At 39.9% G+C, this 21,246-nt stretch overlaps 1 protein-coding gene across 2 annotated transcripts in view; it reads right to left on the bottom strand.

The window, feature by feature from the left end:
* The window catches only part of furina (furin (paired basic amino acid cleaving enzyme) a), a 72,589-nt gene extending 51,875 nt beyond the window's left edge, over positions 1-20,714 (bottom strand). Inside the window, exons 1-2 of one of the 2 annotated variants that reach the window (XM_068579510.1) lie at positions 20,552-20,714; positions 14,303-14,627 (exon numbers count right to left, since the gene is read on the bottom strand). In XM_068579510.1, the coding sequence (XP_068435611.1) occupies positions 14,303-14,512 (210 nt within the window). In that variant the 5' untranslated portion in view covers positions 14,513-14,627; positions 20,552-20,714. Of the gene's footprint in view, positions 1-14,302; positions 14,628-20,013; positions 20,287-20,551 lie in introns of those variants that run through there. The other variant, XM_068579427.1, reaches the window with a different exon arrangement.
* Between the last annotated feature and the right edge of the window lie 532 nt (positions 20,715-21,246).

Below are 21,246 nucleotides of genomic sequence, written 5' to 3'. Positions count from 1 at the left end.
AAATATATATGGTTGACCCTCATTTCTCTCTCAGTGTTGTGAACCGGCCGTGACCTAAGCAAAACACCAGTCTTTGAGAGTTGTTTAAAGTTGGGACAAGTAAAATGGAGCACAGTCCCAAAAAAAGACAAACATGGCGACCTGGTCCCAAAATAAGGATAATAAAAAGGTTCCAGGCCGTGTTGAGTGTGTTGGGGGAGAAAGAGAGGGATTCTTTCATAAACAGCTATATTATAGGTCTGGATAGCAGTGGGAGGCTGGCTGTTTTCTGTGAACCAAACACTTGAAGCCACTTGTCGGAAAAGCTCCCTCAAAACTCAAGTCAGCACAAGACTCAGCGCTATCCAAAGCACAATAATTGCAGTTCTCCTGTTTTACTTTGTGTTATGGAAAGCCATCGAATTGCGGCAGCAGACTCTCAGGGAAATCTGGGAGCTGGAGAATCTCCACTGTGCCACAGCAGTGTGACTCTGGACTCAAGCCCTGGGAATGAGAGCGAGTCACTGAGGCTCACCAGCTATGTCCACCACAGTATCCCGTCCAAAACAATGGTGACGTTTCCTGAACTGAAGCAGCCTTCACAGAAACGCATCCAAACAGATGGACACTCCTCACAAAACAGCCTCTTCAGAGTTTCCTGTGCAGTTGGTTTCCTGCATATTGTGTTAAATATAGCAAGTTTTGAGAGCCTCGTTCACTCATGAGCCAATTTCAACATCAGGTCTAGTAGTTTGCACGCATATGATGACATTTATTTGGATTATAATTTATGAACTCCGTTGCGATTGAAATAAAGAGCAATAAACCCAGCTTTTACAAAAAAAAGGGGGGTAAAATGTTCAGACAAACGTAAATAATGTACAAAAGGGGTATCCGCTCTGAAACACACAAGTAAGAAAGCCTTCCATAACGCAATGAAATCACACTCAGTTCAAAGAGGTATACAGACATCAAGGGCATCGATAATCGATTAATAGTGCAAGTTATTCAGTCTATAAAGACAAAATGCTAATATGTGCTTTCTAATGTTAATATCGTTGTGCACCAAATGTCCTCGGCTTTTGGTCTGAGAACAAACAATTTAAACGATGCCTCCTCGGATTGTAAAGGCCATTCCTCACAATGTTGTGACATTTCATGGATCAATTGAGGAGAAAAAAAAGACAATTTAAATCAATAATGAAATGATTAGTTGCATCACTATGGATTGGCCAAAAACATAATATATAAATTAGTCCTCGTCATTCCTAAAACCTTCCTTATTGCAATATTGAGCCAACCATATTTAAGTGAATACTGTATTAATCGCAATCCAACAATCCAGTGACAGACAAACCCTCAGTTAGAAATCGACAGCATAAGGATCCAATTCAGTCAGCCTGGCTTCAGTCAGCAAAATCACCACACACAATAAAGATGAGCCTCGTCTTCAATAGCAGCCACCTGGGATTCAGTTTTGCAAGCATCTGATGATGTGGGGGGAAACTGCAACTCATTGATGCAGAGCTTACACCAACAATAAAATATTCATGAACACTCAAACGCACACCCGCCATCAACAGATACTGTACACAGACATGATAAATTCCACTTCCTTTTCATTTCTAGGTCATGTATCCATGTTGCAGTGTGTTTTAGAGTGTATGTTGCTCGACTGTCAAACTCAAACTACCCAACTTTAAGGACTTTCATAGAAACTGAGGAACACAGCCAGATCTGACTGTCACGTCAATAAAACAGATGATGTAACATCCTGCTAGAACAAAACTCCTTCTCAAAAGTATATCAAAATACTTATAAGAAAAATACCTCTAGCGGATTGAGGATCCATTTCTGCCAAGTTGGCAGGTTACCAAAACATTACTGGAAACATTCAAAAACAAATAAGCACCTACTCTGAGTGCAGTGCTGTGAGGAGGAAACTGGCATATGATTGGAAGAGTTGCAAAGCTCTGCCAAATGAGTTTTGAAAGGTCTATCTATCTATCTATCTATCTATCTATCTATCTATCTATCTATCTATCTATCTATCGAGGGAATATTCTTACTGCCAAACAGTACTTTGAAACATATCTCTTTTAATAAAAGCTCCTGTATTTGAGCTCATTCGAGTCAAAATAGTATGACGATAACTGGTGATAGAAACTGGATGCCCTTTAGATTATAATTTAACCATAATTTGTACATCATGTACACATCAGAATGAGTAAACAGTATATTTATCATTCACCATTTAAAAGCCTCGAATCCTCTCGTATAGAAACCTGTTTTTCCATGTCATGTATAGCGAAACTAACTCTAAAAGTGTTAAGGACACTTGATCTGAAATCTAAATCCAGCATCTCTGCTACACTGCCGCACAACCAAACCGCTCAAACACTGCAGATCTGTTACAACTTCAGGACTCCAGTTACAAAGAAAAAAAAAACCCTTGCAGCCGTCATAAAAAATAAAAAAAGCTCCACCCAATGTCTGCTTTCCTCCTATACTGAACTCTCCATTGTGCTACATTTAAAATGTTCACCTTGTTCTTTTCATTGTAAGAAGGCAGATCAGATCAAAGCCTTGACCCTTTTTAAAGTGCACCACAAAGAAGCGCTCCTCCTCCCAGGTCAGATTGAGCCAGCATGTGGACAACACGAGGGGGGTGGCTGGCCCGGTTACAGACAGGAGCGTCCTGTCCTTGTTGACATGAGATACAAGCCAAAAAACACCTACTTCTCCACACTGATCAGAAACCATATCCAAAGCCAACAACTTAACAATATTTAACTTTCTGAACACAGACATTTCTGCTGACCTGAGGTGCTTCATATTAAACTTAATGAGAAACCATGAAGGACTAGCCTGTATAAATCCTGTGTCAATTAATTTAGCGAACATCCTGGTGTTCAGCAACAATGACACATTCACTTGAGCTGGCGCACAAGCTGATTGTCATCACGTGGCCACTCGAGCAGATGGGTAAGTTCATTGTTTAACGGCCCAATAAATTGGATTCCTTTCTGTAAAGTGATGTGTTCATTTCCTCGCCCAGATTAAGACTCTAAGTGCCGCCTTTAAATCTATAACCTCTTGTTTAAAAGGTTTAAGCTTATTTTAGTATTTGATTGTTTACAATACTCTACGGTATGCTAATCAAAAGGTGTGGCTGGACACTAATAAAAAAATAAATGATTGAGTTTCAATGCAATCCTATGGTGATTAAATCATATATCGTGATACACAATTATGTTGTCTAAATTGAAACCTTAAAATTGAAATCCTGTACTTTTCTGTTTCAGCTCAATACTAGTTTGCTATCAAAGGTTTATCATGATGACAGCAGATGACACCTCCCCTGCAGTTCATGTGCGTAAGCTACACAACAGGCATAATACATTTAAGAAGTAGATACTTAACCTACAAAAGGTTGCTTGTTCGGTGTTTATGTGAAGTTATTTTTGACTTCCAGTTGAGGTGTTTTTTAAGAGCAAAAATCTAAAGCCTTTTATGCTACTTTTCAAACTACAATTATTATCACAAACAACTCTTTAAAAAAGGCATTACTTTCCATTCCAGCGCTGACATTCTTCAAATACCTCAACCTGCTGCTTGTGTGCGTGTGTGCACATGTGAGCATGCTCATAGTGAATAAAAGCCAGAGCGAGAGAGATGCGTGTTCAAGTACTTTCACGTCCCCTTAGAACATCTGGCTCTTGTTACAGCCCCTGTGACCTGTGTGTGGTTCTGCTCCATCCCAGCCCCCATCGCTCCTCTGTGGGAGAGCAGAGTAATGACTGAGTGCTGCTGGGCCTTTGCTGCTGCAGTTCCCAGGACCCCTGGCAGTATGGGTGTTCACTCCTTTACTCGAGGCTGGGGATGGCCTCCTGCTGACCAGGTTGTTGTTTTTTCCCATCTTCCTCGACAGGGTGAAGTTTTTTTGAAGGAGAACGAGTGGAGCCAGACATTTATGTCATCCTGGGGATGTCTCCAGTAACACTGATTCATGCACTGCTTTTGTCCTCTCAGGGTGTTGGCCTTTAGTGATATCACTGTGGGGCAGTCTTTTTACAAGATAGCAATTCCTGATTTGACCTTCTGCAGTGGCCTTTTGATTATTAACGTCATCTAAAAAAAGATAAACACATACACGGTCACAAAATGTCATAAGTAATTGAGCTGTAATTAAAATACTGACAAACAGAACAAATGTTTTCATTTGTATCGGATACTGTTATCCTAACTTCTGCGTGCTAAACAGAATTTAGTCTATAGAGATCCAGTGTCTACACATATAGTAACTAAGGAGTACAAAAGGTCAGCTACCTGCATGCGTCTTAGTAAATACCTAGGGTTCAGGGGAAAAACAATAGGATTATATTTGGGCGTAAGATTAGAGTGGTAGCTTTCCCCATCAAATTCTTATACCACATCTTCTTTGCACTAAAATAAAACAGTTAAAGGTGGAGCAAATGGAGCAAAGACAATTCTCTGGTTGCCCAACTTGTTGTGCAGCAGTATGAAGTGTGTAGGCGTGACTCTATTTTGTTCCGTGACTCCAAGAAGCTGCGACTGATGGATGACAGAAAGACCGTCCTCATTTCCCTGTTTTCCTCTTTCAGCTACATTTTTACAAAGTTTGCTGTGACTGAATCACATTCATACACAGATCCTGCAAAATGTGGCACATGTCTTTCAGGACCAGATCCATCATCTTATTTTAGATCAATTTGAGCTGAGCATTTCACAAAAGAAAGAAAATCTTGCTTTCTGGAGAGAGGCCAATTTATGAGCTGCTTCAGAAACAAAGAGGTTGAAGCGACACCACAATCATGACCAAAGTTTCATGAGAATCCCACGACAGTGTAAATACCGCAGTGCCTTACATAATATAAAAGGAACTTCAGATTCACTTTGAGTAGTTATTGGATTTCTGGAATGCAATGTCATCTTTGCATCAATACTTAAAGGTTTTCTATACATTATTTAATAATTAACATAGAATCAAACACCTAATATCTATGTAAAGATAGAGTGGAATAATCACAATGTGTGTATGTGTGTGTTTAATCAGAGCTTCTATGTGCTTTGTTGGTAAAACATGTGTTTTATGTTCATGTGAATGTGCTCCACTAGTGAGGTCACAGCCCGTTCTGCGCTTATAAGGCGTTTACAGCCGATAAGGGCGTCCCAACTGATTTCGGTGTCCTGTAGCACGCACCCTCCGGTTCTCCCTCAGGTAAACACTGTTAGCTCCGTCAGAACTGTTTACATTGTTGAATCCTAAGCTGAGAGCCACTGGCTAAGTCGGCCATGTTGAGATCTGTGTGGAGGAACGAGATAAGCTCGGAATTTAAAAATTAGCACCTTTCAGTTGTTTAAAAAAAGATTACCACCATATACTGCGTTGCAATGCTTTAAAGTAGAACATTAGATAAGTTTGTGGTTTAAGAAGGTGTTTGTTGTTTACAACTGAAAGTTTTATTTTCAATAAAGTACTTTCACAATAGATACATTTTAGATGATCGAAAAAGTATTCTAATACACAGTATCAGTTACATTGTGTTGGGGTGGGGGTTAATTTTGGGTACATCAGCTCCAAAGTCCTCTCAATACAGAAGTCTCCAGTAGAGCAAACAAAATAAATCAATCTCTGCAGTTCATTAACTTTCTAAGAAGAGCGGCTGGCTCTGAGATGAAGAGATCAAGGTCTGCTTAGTGAGAGAGAGGCCGGGGCCTGGAATAAAAGGAGGCTCTCTTATTGACAGCAACACAAGGACCAAAGATAGAGGGACCAAACACAATGAGCCACTCTGGTGATCAGAACCATAGCGAGATGAGAAGCAATCCCTCTCTGGATAAAAAGCCTAGACTCTTAATGGGTCAGCAACAAACAAGGGCCCACATCCAACTATTCTGTGCTTTTCCAGCGTTATCCTTACTGCACTTCAAAGCAGGTCGGCCTCTAAAGGGACATGCAACAGTGGCTCTATGGGGCTGCACACTCCGTTAGAGCCATCAGCTCTCATTGGCTAAAGTAGGCCAGATCCACAGTACACAGAGGGGTGCTTTAAAGATTAATGAATGCATTGAAAAGTAAACCATCTCACAAAACATGCTTAAGCATAATAAAATATTCAGGTGGCAATCTATACAGCTGGTGTGTTTGACTCAAGGACCCTGCAAAAGGCCCTCTGGGTATAGTAACATATCTTGGATGAATAGAAACAGTGATGTGGTTGCAATAGGACAGAATTGGCAATAAATGAATATTACAAAAATGTATAAAGCTGGCCATGCGACTTATTTTGTCAATAAAGGAAGTGTTTACCGTATATCAATAAAAAGACATTTGTCATATTTAATGATTTAGTGATATTCGCTCCAACAGCTGACATCATCAGTTCATCATGTGTCCCAGATATATGAAATGGGCTGTGCTTTCCCAGTGAATAGCTCTTTTTGTGTTGGATTAGATTATCGTAAAACATCGCCTTGAGATCATAAAGTATTGGCTGACATAAATTAGCAATAACCCTCTCAATAAAAATTAATTCCAAAAAGGCCATTTTAATTTTTCAAGTGGGCGTATTTACTGGCATGCTGGATTTTTTTAGAGGGAATCTTATTATTCACCTAAATACAGCTTCCCGAAAAATATAAATAAGTCAGGGTTTGGGTGACATTTTCAAAAATGTATTTCAGACGTACAATTGGAACTTGGATGAAAGCATCATGTTATGGGGCAGAAGTTAGGTAGCAGAACAAGGAAAGGTAAAAGCGTTGGTGAGTTTAGCTTCTCGGCAGGTAACGAGGTGGCAATGCAGCACAAAAGTGGAAACACCTGTGTGGGATTGTAAAAACCAAGCAGAGCGGCTCATTTCAGCACTCAGCAGGCAGCTTCTCCTCCTATCATCTCCCAGCCAATCATATCTTGTCAGAAGATTCTCCAAATTTGTTCTACCCCTCTTTTTTTTCCTCTGCAGTTCATTCCTTTATTCCTCCAGAGTCCAATTATGGACTCCATACCTTCATTATTTCACTGCGCTATACAACTATTAAATGCCTACAATACAGGTCAATAATAGACTGAATCTAGACATTACTGATGCCATTGGGGTGTGAGTTCGGTAATCATGTTAAATTAACGAATAATACCTGCTGTGATTTATGAGATAAGGAAAAACTAAAAACAGACATCAAGTCAATCGGTCAAAGTACTGAGTTACCGTCGCGGTGGAGCAGCTTGGCTGAGCTCAGCGTGATTCAACCAAAGTCCGTCTGAATATTTTGATCATTGAAATTCAAATCATCGGCGACAGAAAACTTGGTCCAGGCCAATTACATAAATAAGAGACTCTCGGATTTTAGATATATATTTAATGAAATGTAGCTTAAAGTGTTGAATGCAGCACATCATACTGCCTTTTATAGCCTGGTCAAATGTAGGGTGTTTCAGTCTTATAACATTTCTGAGTCAATTATTTCGCAAAAGGTTTCTTGTATGCAACTATGGTTTAAAAAGCACATGCATATGATGTCACTTAATGTGAATTAAGGAATTTGGTAAAAGAAAACAGCGCAGAATCTGATTTTGCCAGGCCTCAAGGGGAAATGACTTTCCATTTAAAGTAGTCTGCAAAAGAATATATGGGAAACCCAATCAAATGCTGGAGGAAGAGATTAGGACTTCAACACTGAGCCTTTTTTAAACTACTTTTCTTTTTGTTGTGGGCGAGATTAAAGTATTTTTTTTTTTTTACAGAGGTTTCCTTAAGTGCAGTGCTGTGACATGAGTTACAGATAGGAGCAGAGTGTCATTTCATGTCCTTCATCAGAACTCGGATGATATCCGTCTCGTTTGCTCCTTTAATCTTGTGCTGAACAGAATATTAATAATCTTCATGAAAAAGGCCCTAACCACTTCAGACAGGAGAGAAAATAGGCCAAGATGGTGCCATGGAGTACAGTGGGGGCACAGTATGCCAAACACAATCTTCCCTTACATGCAAAGCCCTGGGGGGGGACCGGCAGAACGAGCTATGAAGGCACTTGGCCTCTAAATACGAACACAGACGGTTTTATCCAACTCCTGTAAAAGAAACCACTGCTCACCAAAAGGGAAGTGACACGCTTCTGAGAATTGCTCCATTTTACTTTGAAGTGAGAGTAGTAATACATTACATATTTATTTGTTTAATGTATTTATGTGTTCACATATTTTTCTTCCACCTCTGGTTCAGAATAATTAAAAAGACAGCTTCTAAGGAAAAGAAGACATTCAATTTGCATCGTCTAAACAGTGTCACGTAAAAGTAACACCATTTTGTTTCTTTCATGAAGTGAACAACAATAATCTGTTTCATATTCCAGAAGGAGGAAGCAGGAAACAAAAATACTTTCTTTGAAAATGGTGGCATCTTATATAACACTTCCTCATGACGCAGGCTTTGCACAGGTTGACAATGTTGAAAACTAACTCAAGCACAATTTTAAAGTCATTTTAATTGTGATTTTGGAGCTTTACTTCAACAAAAATAAGACGGTAATGGCATAGGTTAATTGAGTAAACCAGATTAACACAATGAATGCAAAAGGCTTCAAGTTCAGAAAGTCCTGTAACATTGCAAAGAGCAACTTAAATATTCAGACTATGTGCCTCACCCTCTGTAAGGAAAATTTTATGAGCTGCATACAAGATGGACGAGATGGTAAAAGCCTGAGGCCACAGACAGAGAGGAACAATGTTTTTAAACACGACCGACCCTAAAAAGAAATTTGAAAAAATACAAACAGAATCTATCCAGCAGTCGAACCAGCAGTCGAGTTGAACAAGTCAAATAACAAAAGGGCTGCTTTTGTTGTAGCAGTGAAAACCAACCGTATGTTTTCAAATCAAGCATGTGATCTTGTGGCTGTTTGATCCATTTCACAAACTGCATGATAATGATTTGTAAAATGGGTTTAACTTGTATCAGTCCTCCTTATCAAATCACTCCTTACTACTAATAACAGTCCCCCATTTCACTATTTATTTAAATACTGGTGTAATGGAGGCGTAATTGAACCAGACGTAGCATCTAAATGTGAGCGTCGTGGAAGAAACTGCAGCACAAGCCTGATGATGTGGGCAAGAAAAGGTCTTTAAAATGTAAAATAACCATCCCGAGATGCAAGCTGGCCGTTTATACCCATTTACCACAGTCTGAGTCAGCCTTTTCTTCATTTTATTACTTTAACTTAGTTTTAATTATTCCCCTTGTTCTGAAATGGCCCTAAAATGTACAAGTAGAGTCAAAAGGAGCGGTGTAATCCATTTGAATACCACTCTGCCCCATTACTTTAAAAAAGATAGTCCGGTTCATTTCAAGTGCATTCATATTGATATTCTTTACTAGTGCCACCTATTGCACAGAGAGAGCAAAAGGGAGGAATTCTAACAGCCTGTGACAACTTAGTAAGGGATAGTGCAAAGAGGGGTGCAACTCTAGTGAGACAGTTGGTGCATCAGGCTTTTACATAATTTGCTGTTATCAGAAAATGTCACTTTAAAGTTTCCTCTCTGACAAACAACCACCCCTACTGTCACATTGGCGAGCTGGTCTTGATGGATGAGTGGTGACAGAAGAGGGAATGAAAGAAGAAACTTCAAGTGACTTTTATTTTGGCCTCGGCACACCAAACCCACCATGAAGCGCTAGCATCAACAGAGATGGACATCTCGCACCACGTCATCCAAATGACTAGCCAGTTGTCAGTCTGCCTAACCTTTAAAGCATCCTTTTAAAAAGAATAAACCTGCCAACGACTTTCAGGTCACAGCAAATCTGATTGAAAACAGCCATTACTGCCGTTAGAGCAGCAAAATAAGAAGAAACCACACAGAATTATTGAATACAACTATTTTATGATTCTGATTAAAAATGTAGTTATAATATTGAAGAATATATTGAATTCAAGTAATGATAGTAATAACTTAACTTAAATTTATTTATTTGTAAAACAAATTTTTAAAAATAGCTAAAACAATAGTCAATTGGGAAACATATTAGACATCATCTATTGCTCAATTGAATATCAGGTCACTTTACAAGTTACTGATTTTCATTGTCTGTAGTTTAAAGTCAAATGTAACATCTTTGTTTTTTTAATTGTTGATCGATGTTTTACAAATAAATCAAATAATCTAGAATATAAATAATCCTTAGTTGCAGCCCAAAGTATAATTTAAGTAGATAAGACACAAATCACATTGCAGTAAAATGTATTCAGCAGTGAAAAGCATTAGGTTATGTTACATTAAATCTATATTGCATAACGAATAAGAAAAATCGCATGTGCATTATTTGGGGTAACACAAACATTTTAAGATGCTTTGATTCTTGTGTTCACAAAAACCTGTCGCCACCATCATGACAACATGTGACCTAATGGAAGATTACAGAGGTATGGATGGCATAGTGTGAGTGGGTTGAGAGAAGGCGGATAAAAACAATCGTCATCAGAGCTGTGAAACCTGCCCAGCTGCATTCTTTGATCTTCCCCTCAAGCATTCCCGCCGAATGCCAACACCTGCACAGACCGGCAGAACCAGACGGAGAGCTCAGACTCACTCTGCCTGGCCAGAACGCTCACAAAGCAACTGTCATTTCCCCCTCAGCTGTTGGTAAAAAAAAACAAAAAAAAACCTGAACATATGCGTTTGTTCCCAGCTAAAGGCTTCATTTGAGTCAGTGACGTACTGGAATACAGTCAAGAGCATCGTTTATATTTGTCCTCACTTGTGGTTATACCTCACCTTTCGAAGTTAATGAGCAGAGAGAATGCATCAATAACATGCAGGGCCGAACAGATGTGATGGTTCCATGTCATTTATTCTGAGGTCCAACATTGTCATGTTGCCAATTCTTATACCGCGTGTGTCCAACAGAAAGCCTTCTTGAAGCGTCTAAAAGGAGGCCACTTAATCGATAACCTGTCAAGTATTTTATAGAACAATCAATTAATCATTTGCTCTACAATGTAAGAAAATGGTAGCGAATGCGCATCAGTTTCCAGAAGCCCAAGGTGACGGTTTCGAATGTCTTCATAAATGAGGATTAAAAGGAACCCCACAAAACATTCACACTTGAGACACTGCATTCAAAATAATGACTCAAATTCATTATGAAAATCATTGTCAAATAATCTTCTACTCATCAGTTCATCGACTAGTTATTATAACTTCAACGTTAAATGTTATATCGTTTCAAAATGGATGCACTTTATTTTCATTCTACTTTTCATTTCAACACCACAGAAACCTCCTCAACAAGAGGAATGACTTGGCCATGCGCACTCAGCAATGAAAAGGCATCTCTCTCTCTCTCTCTCCCTCTCCCCCTCCCTCTCTCTCTCTCTCTCTCTCGATACTTTAAACTGACTTTTTCATTTGGCGCCAGAAGCATAACACATGCACATCAGAACATAATATGCAATTTCTGAACATATTGTATTAATTTACTTTAACATAATGGTGGCAGTCAGAAAATAACAGTCCCTTGGGAAGTTACAACAAATGACCTATTATCAATGCAGTGCTTCTTCAAGCACTACAGTCGAACTAAATACAATGAGACGGATAAATACATTACGAAATTAGCAGATATACATTTAATAAATGAGCGTATATGTAACAGCAGTGCCAGAGATGTGGTAGTGTTACTGATCATTTTCAAGTTTGGTTTGCTTTAAGCCATTGTTTGAGCTTATGTTTAAAGTTAATTAGAGCTCTCTTTCAATGCAATCAGAAGACTATTCCAGGTGGGTTGACAAAGGAGACCGTTTGCCCAAACGTGGTACGTCTGTATTGTACGTCAGTCTCCTCTGATAGTTGAAGTTGTCATGCCGCTAATAACGTTGCATTAAGAATTGTCTTGGTGTCTGAGGTGCAAGTCCAGGTAAAACCTCAAAGGTGAGGCAAGCATCTATTGAAAACTATACACATTAAATAACTTGTACACATGGCAATGGTAATAGCTATTAGCCCTTTGGTGAAATGTGTCAGTGTCGGCTTGTGAAGGGACTGGTTTCAGAGCTGTCATGCTTTCTTAAGACCAGGTTGTAAAAAGTTGTCATGTTGTGTGGGGAAGAACATAGTGTGCATAAAGAGAGTAGGTACCTCTGTGTGGCCTCATATGCCTGAACTTAGCCAGGTTGAATTTGATAGTACTGGCCATATTTTTAACAAGATTGGATGGCCTTAGCAGCATAAAGTGGTTTCTATGGATCATTTTAAAGAACACATACCAGGTCAGGTTCCTTGGCGATGTGGTAGTTTGAAACTGGAATGAAACCACTTTAAGTAAAAACATGGAAAATATGTTTTTACTTGAGTCAATGATTGATATTTGAAATAGTTAAAAGGTTTTACTTAGCATTTATCCAGATAACTTTATCACACATGCACTGTGGGACAGGCCACTGGTCTGACATTTTTCCATCTTAAACGCTGTATCACGACTAGCTCGTCAAACTAGTGCTGGTCAGAAACCTGAGCCCATTTTCCCTCCCTCAACATATAATAAAACGGTTTAAAGCAACTTGGAGAGACTGGCCAAACCACATTGCTTCTCGTCTTAAACACGTAGTTCTGCAAGTACATGGGTGTAATTGCAAGTGTCTGAGTCCTCACTGTTCACAGGCAATACATAGTTTAAGGATTTAAGTGGGTAGGATTACTCATTAGTCTGCATGCTGTGATTCAGAGCGCAAAGAACATTCCTGGTCATGACCACGAAGACCATATGGTGCAAAGCAGAACATGGAAAAGTGCTGAGACTATGGAATTAAACATGTGCGTGAAGAGGCGCTAGTTATCAGAAATACGATCTTCACATTCTGATGTTATGCTTTATATATAAACACATAAGTTATTGGATTGTCACACTTATTGTAATCAAGCCTGTAAATCTTAAATCTATGCTGTGCAATCGGCCAATTACAGTTCTACTGCTTAACCATTTCCTCTAAAAAACAAGTTGGAAGGAACACATGATCCTAAACTGGTTTAAAGCCACATATGGAAAATAAACTGATCAGCTGTAACGTTACATCCTGAAGCACTTCCTCCATGGAAAATAGTACAATAGTACATCAGACAAAGACTACCTTTATGCCGAACAAACATTTTAAAAAGTAGTCCTGCTGAAAACAAGACGACTTTTAGTATTCCTGCTGATAGACATTAAAATAATGTAACAAGTCAGACTTTTTTTCAAGATGATGTGACGATGTAAAAAAGATAACTTGGATATTTAGTTTGAGAGGGTGACGTTACAAACCAAGTCATTCAGATTTTAGTGTTCGCCCACAGCTCAAGTGAAGTTCAGCACAAAGACTCACCTCAAACTCTCTCTCACAGTCTATGTTGGCCACGAGAGGTGAGAATCTTCTCTGGCCTCACACTTCAATTACGATTCATCAGCCAACAATTTAAACGCACAACTATTCTCCTCCATTTTCTATATAACTGCACATGGCTACTTTTTTTTAATTTACTAAAGCAGTAAGCTACATCTAGACTCTTTTTTTATTAAGAAAGTGATGTAAAAAAAAAAGAATTAAAAAAAAAAAATCTGACTATAACATGAAAATATCTATCTTTACAATGTCAGTAGGTGCATGACCCATGTCAATACATGAAAAACAAACAAAACATAATTGGTCTAGCCTTTGTAACATTCATCTTTCAATCTGTTCCCAACTTTGTAAAAAGTTGCAGCCGTGTGGCTTTGGTCTATTGTCATAACCACTAACCAGCAAACAACCAGAATGGAAAAAATCTATTGTGACATGTTAGTTTGATCAGTGCATTGAAACGACAGCGGCCTGCTTCTTGCAACACCACTGCCACGAAACAATGTTCAAACTGAATGTGCTCTAACATACCTTCTTTTATGACAACGAAGAACCGAGAAGATGTTTGGGATCTGATTACATCAAACACTACAGTCACGCAATAGGATGAATATTGGGTTTCCCTGCAACCGACTACACTACTACTACTAGCACTACTACTACTACTACTACTACTACTACTACTATATGATCTCTGGGATGGGATATAACGACACAAAAATGAAGTCAAATATTATGCACACTGTGTCGAATAGGCGCAAAGTCACCTCCTTTTATCCAGGAGGCTGATGCGTCCTATGTTTCCATTGTCAAAATGTAGTTTAATTTTCCACATGAGGTCCCCGTATCACTCCTCGTCTTAAGTGCTTTCTAAAATGTATACCAATGCAAACGCAGAAGAGAAAAATGTTGTATTACTTACATGCCCGTGATTGATGAACCCATGTTTACTGGCAATTTGCTCCGCGTCCTCCTGACCTCCAGGTATGTGGACAGCCCATGTGTTGGTGTAGACCTTCTGACCCAGTGCTGGTTCCAGCCCGGAAACCAGCAAGACCAAGATAGAACAGAGTAGCAACTCCAGCAGCCTAAGCCTGCGCCCTACAGAGGGACATGGAGGGCCAGAAGCCATGGGTTCTCCGAGTGCAGCACAGTCTCTGAGCACAGCGTCTGTCCGACGAGCCGGGGCTGCCCACGGTGCATGCAGGTGCACGGAGAGACAAAGAAGGGGGGCAGTCACAGCTCACCTGAGAGGAAACAAAAGAAACCAGAGACATTTCTTGTGAAACTGAAACCCCAGAGAAGATGCTGTATAACCCTGAATACTTGGTCCAAATTTGAGGTTTTGTTCTTCTCTTGTAAATGCTTCAATGTTTGGAGGAAACAAGGAAAAGAGATGTACTGTAACTGAATACATGTCGAAACAAAGGCAAAAAGACATTAAATAACATCTGCATCTGTTTTGTGCATGGGGAATAACAGCCACACACCAACAGCAGTTTGAGCCAGACGTACTACAGCCCAAGTACAGGCATCTGATAATCCCACAGGAAGCAGCGAGCCGGGCGCCAAGGCCCGGCCTCATGTTGTGGTCACACACAAAGCAGCAGAATTTGACATGTACACTCCCATGGGAGGATCGGGTAGATGAAACTTAGGAAAGAAAAATGCTTAGGTGTACTGGGTTGCCTGAAGAAGTGAGAAGTGTGGCTGCGAAAGCCGGACTACGCCCTGGATGCTGAGGGATCACAGCAGAACCTGTCTCACTACGAGGTGAAGTAGCCACTCAAGGGCGGGGCCTAAATGCCTGAGACAACCGCTGAATGCAACGAAAGAACACGGACACTTAAAGTGTCAGACAAAAATGTTTGACTAGAGCATTAAATACGCTGAGCATATGAGCATATTTGAGCGTGGGTATTACTTTGCAGATCGCTGACTCATGTGTTATCGACAAGCTGTAGGAATACACACACTTCTAAAACACAATCTTATGGATCAGACAAAGCAATCTGTCATACGAGTTTGGCTCCAGAAGCCAGAGCTCATAGGCTGATTGTTTGCTGCTGGTACAATGTTGCCTCTTAACTGTTGTTTCAAAGCAGAAGGGTCAGCAGCACCTTCAGTCTGTTGAGACTATTACCCAAAGTGCTAACGCTATCGTTAGCCCCGAGTTGACTGGATGGCACTGAATGCAGTGCTCTGCGTTTCCTTTCATATGCAGTCACATGTATCCTCCTGATTCAAGTCTACTACGGGACAGAGTTTCTCATCACCAGCGACTATAAATAGATCGTCCAATGAACCAAAAAAATACTCTGATTGAACTCACCGTCATTACGCCACGTTACCAAACAAGCTCCTCACATGTTGGCTGATCAGTTTGTTGTGAAGCAAGAATGAGGAGTTTAGAGGGAGCTCGGAAATTCCTCATTAAAAATAATGATTCATTTAAATGCTGGTTTATAATTGAATAGACCAAATCTATACACTTAGTTAGAACTAAACACACACATGCACAGTCTTTTCAAAAGAACATCTGTTTACCGTTTTATTTCTAGCTGTATACATTTACCTAAAAGGGAACTTTTGAGTCATGAATTCCTCAATCATGTAAAACATATAAATTGAAATCTTGTTTAATTTAATTTCACATTTACAGGTATTTTGTACTACATATGCAACTTCTGATATATGTTTTGTTTGTTGGAGAGCGGTTACTTATCGATTTGCATTTACAATTAAATACCAACAAACATTTTATTTCCCACAGTTTTGATGAGTGTTTTGAAAATTCAAGTATACTGAAAAAGCAACATTTCAGAAGCATTTATTATTAAATAATGAATGTGAACTGAAAAATTACTCTTGATACACTAAAAATGTATCTTTGGTGACTAATGTTACCACAGATACTGGCTGGTGATTTAGAAATTCTCTCTTGATATAATGTCTTCTTTCACATACACCATTAAAACAAATACAGGTAGTGTAAATCAAATTTGTATTACTGGAATTTATCATTTATTATACTGTTATCGCATTTCACTCACCTACATTGCAGACAACGCTCAGATGTTGGTTTTAATAAAGAAGTCTTGTCAATAATTAAATCCACTGGACCTTCTGCAAAGATCTGATATGTAGAGGACCAGATACAAATGCTACGAGGCATAAAGTGAAAAAGACAACGCAAAAAACTGCTAAAATTGCTTGATGACCAGTGTAGTAAGTAACAAGTAGATGTCTACATGACGGATTTGGTTCAATGTGTTGTGAAGCATTGATAGCTGCATGATTAGCAATAAGAAACTTTGCATAAAAAAAAGACTTTGTCAGCCCGGCTGTGAGTCGGTACGACAGGCTGCTAATCTGTGCCAGCAGTGTCAGTCGATACTCCTTTCAGAAATACCTGGATAACAGCTCACAGAGACATTAAAAAAAATAACATGAATATCAAATAAAGCAGAACAAATCGGGTGCCGTAAGTGTCTCTCAAAGTAGAACGGTTTCTAATGTATCAACCTTCAGTAAGAACCCAAATCCCTCCGCCACCTTTTTAATTCTTCCATCCTGTTCAGTTAAGCCTCTTTAAACGCAAACGCAGACAAATCAACCTCAATTAAGTCGCGAGGATCCACTTCCAACATTAATTACATGTCTAATGTTTGCTTCGTCTGTTTAGTTTCTACTCAAATTGACAGAAAGGCTGTTCAAGCAAATAATTGCTGAAGTTTGTATCAGATTTAAATCAAAATGTTGATAAGTTGTGAAATGATAAAACAAAGAATGCAATGAAAATTCCCTAACAAGCAAAATAAAGGCAGATAGCAATAAATCTGATGGCACAACTCACTCAACGTTGTCCTCCGTCCTGTGATGCAACAGGTAGGTAGAGTCTGAACGTTTGCAAACCTCTGTTTGATTTGCAGGCACACGCTGACTTTAAAGGACAGGCGGCTGTGACCTCATCTGGGCACTCGCCCACTCAGTTTGTTTAACGTCAGTGTGAAAACCACACGCCGTGGCGCATCAACTGCCAAACTACTTTACTGTTCGCTAGAGACAAAGGAGAAGCCAAGCATTATAATTAGCCAAGTATCATTAAACCCAAAAGGATGATACCAGCCTCATTACCGAAATCATCGGAACATTTTAAAAAAGAAACAGTTTACACCGCATCAGTTTATTAATCACATTTTAATGAGATAAAAATGATTTCAAATCCATGTGACCCTTTTCTCATAATCAAATGTCATAGAATTATTGCGGTTTCTCTCTTTGTGATGTACATGAAATCGATATCTAGGAACCACAGGGATTTTGAAAAAAAAAAAACAAGCTCTCTCTGCGCGTGCGTGCGTCTGATGAATTGACAGTTATAATAACAACATGTGATTAATTCAACATGTCATACACACTTTATTGCATTTGCAGCTAAATATAACTGAACCTCAGTTTCTAAATTGTGACAGAGGCTTTCTTATGGCAGCTCAACAGCATAAATGGATTTATTGCAACAACATCAACCTCACACAGTAAGAAAAATGTTACGCAGGCAGCAGACTACTCGCTATCTGAAAAGCCTCATTTCCTCCAAATCAGAGTACCTATCCAGGATACTATGTGGAGGTACTAGTGTACAATTAACAGTCAACTTAATTACAAGGTCCTTTACAACAAAACCCTTAACGAAGCCTCCATTTCACAACACGTGTTTTTAAGTGGTTACATGCCAAAATCCAACATTGAGACCGTCATTATCACAAAGAATACACTTTAAATGTTTTCATTGTTCGGTCTGCTGGTTTCCAAATTAGATTTGGCGTTTTCCCTGTTTATTCTCAAACAAATGCTCAAGGTTTAATTGTTATCTGCATTTAAATTAAAAAACATCTGATACACTTGAATAACAGGTTTGTACGTTGACTTTCTCCACAAGTATAAATTAGGGTCATCAAAAAATATTTTTTAATCTTTTATTTTCCATCGACATGTTCACTTCAGCACAAGAGAGTATGACTTGAGATCCAGGTTCTGACCTCTATGTTGCTATGAGTATTTTAGATGTTAAACTAAATTAAAAGTGATGAATATATGTGGAGATTTATTTTCTAATGCTTTCAAAAATCAGATTTTAGGAACACATACATTTTTATTTTCGGAAGTCTCTTAGTACATATTGGAAAAAACTTCAGACCGACACAGCATTTACTAAAGCTGAATAATACACAGAAAGCAAAAGTGATATTTAAACATCTATTCTTGAGATTTATTCTTTACTTATATTCAATGTTAATTGTGCCACTTAAACAGTGGCACTGGGAGAGCTGTGTGACCTCTGTCTGGAGGCGCTCAGGGTAAAGAAAAAACGGAAACTTCATGGTGGAAGTATCCACCTCTAAAGAGTAAGAACTGTATAACTCCACATCCTGACACAATAACTATGAAAGCCTTTGTTCAGGATGTAAAGGAGCAGAAAAACACATTTAACTCCCCACAAACCCCTCATTCACCACCTTGTTTGCACTCCTGAATGAAGGCTTTTAATAACACGAGTGGATTTTTACCTCTCTACTCAATTGTGTAGGATTTCACCATTTTGCTTTTTAGTGAACATGTACCTGCTAATTAGTTTCAGTGTGTGGATCTATGACCAAACATTATGTCATCACAGTGTATTTGTTCAACATATTTCATCTTATTTACAATCATATTTGCAAGGTAAGACTTATTTCTTATCATGAGAATTGTCATTGTAAAACCCATTTGAGTTTCAGTGGGTTCACCCTCAGCAAGCCTAATTAAAGTGCTTTCAAACAATAAAAAAAACTCCTACATTTGTTTTGCCTCAATCTGTCTGCTTCAGGCCAAAAGAGGGCTGAAGCGATGGTCAGAAGTTCAGTTTTCCTGAGATAAGTAGTAAGTGCATTGCATTTAGATGCCAAGGCTGTGCTCACTCAACTTTAAGACACTTCTTGAACATATTATCACACCAAACAAGCAACACTTACTATCACAACAAAGTGCTTTGTGTCTTTGAGATGGCCGGTTTTCATTCGCTACGTGTAAGTGCATGGAGAGGGTGTGCATGCATAATGACCAAACAGCCCAGTGTTGCATCACAGGAGAGGTAGCGTTACAGTGGTGGGTGTAGGAAGCACCAACAACACCAGGAGGGCATGATGAGCATACTGGGAAAACTAAAATAGCCGTAGCTCAGTTTCATAAAAAAAAAAAAACGATGCATTTCCCAGAAAGTTCGTCCTCGTATCAACAAATCCGTCAGATAGAGAGTAAACACTAAACAGTCTGTCTCAACGACTTCAGCTGATTGTCCCTGATGCCAAAGTTCAGTCCCAAGGGAATCTAATGCCGAGAATACTCGCTGATACACTAGAGTATTGTGATAATACCAGTACACGTCTCCTCTCAGCTGCTGCACGTGTAAACAACGAGCAGTGCAGAGCTTTAAAACACCGCAAAACACCGTCACTGTGGCGGAGACAGGGACTCTTCCGGCAGGAGGAAAACTTCCCTCGCCGTCGGCCTGTTCGTGTGTAGCTCCGAGCTGGAGTTAAGAGGGTTAGACACATCAGCTGGTCGGCGTGAGGCTGCGGTCGGTTGACTCACCTCACACTGTAACTCCGAGACGACAACAGCTGATCCGATGATGAGGAGGACGACTCCACCGCTAGACAAATATGTCTGAAACTGCACGGCGCCGTGATTAAAGTAAAACTTGACACCGCGGTAGGCTGACCTGCTCCGTCTCGCAGGTGCCTCCCCTTTTCCTCTCCTCCAGCCCTGGCGATCACTTCCGACCTCACATGTTACTACTCACCCCGACCAAGCGGTGTGGAGCACGAACAGCACAGTTATTTTTCGCAGGAAGAACCATAGAAACCTGACGCGACGCAGTCGACGTCACCTCGACGTGAGTGAGTGTGTGACCCCCCCACTCCCACCCTCGCGAGCCGACACACGCACAAACTGACAGCAACCGGGATCCGGAGAACGACGAGCGGTCCTGTCCCGTCCGGTGGCAGGGCGCCGGTGGTACCAGAGGAAAACTCGCCGACCACGCAGCCCAAACAAGTAAAAAAAAAAAAAAAAAAACACACACACACAAGCTCGCACAGACGGGAAACTTACAATCCGCTCAACTTACCAGCTTCCTTTTACATCCTGCTCGATCCGACTCGTTGTTGTCTCCGGCCGCGGTGTTAGAAGCGACGACGGCACGGCGAAGCGACTGAGAAAATTATTGGGGAGAATTGTTGGTTATAAATGGTCATGATCCCCCTCTGGTGTACCGCTGAGTGGTCCGTACAAGCCCCAGGAAATACGTCACGGCCGTGGACAAAGTGGAGACGGAGCAACACCTACTTACGGGCCATCAGCGCTGCGACATCTCCACCTGCTGGCCACGACCGGAATGTCACCCCAATGCTCATCGTGAGGCTGGCAACTGCCGAATAAAATGGGTTGTTTTGGTGGTAAAACCACTTGTTAGAAAGCAACTACAATTCCGGGAAAGGACATCTTTATTGACAAAACTGTAGTTGTTAAACAGACGATAGAAGACATTTCTCTTTGGGCCAGATCAACCTGTTTGGTGGCCCTGGGCACACATAACCTTTAGGCATCTATGAACCTCCAGACATTCCTCCCTGTCATTGTGTTATGTGTATGTACCTTGTCAACTCCAAGTTTTCACCAAGCACAATGACTATACATGGAAGTTTTGTTATTTATTTTTCCCAGCCCAACCAATGGCCTACTTCTATGCTGTAATACAACTATCTCCCATGTATATCAGACTCTTTATGATAATTTTGCTTGCATGAACTTTATTCAGAAATA

This window comes from Clinocottus analis, unplaced genomic scaffold, assembly GCF_023055335.1.
Source record: "Clinocottus analis isolate CAN_PGR_092001 unplaced genomic scaffold, fCliAna1.0.p SCAF_1, whole genome shotgun sequence".
NCBI classification, from domain to species: domain Eukaryota; kingdom Metazoa; phylum Chordata; class Actinopteri; order Perciformes; family Cottidae; genus Clinocottus; species Clinocottus analis.
This window is presented reverse-complemented; position numbering and strand designations above follow the sequence as displayed.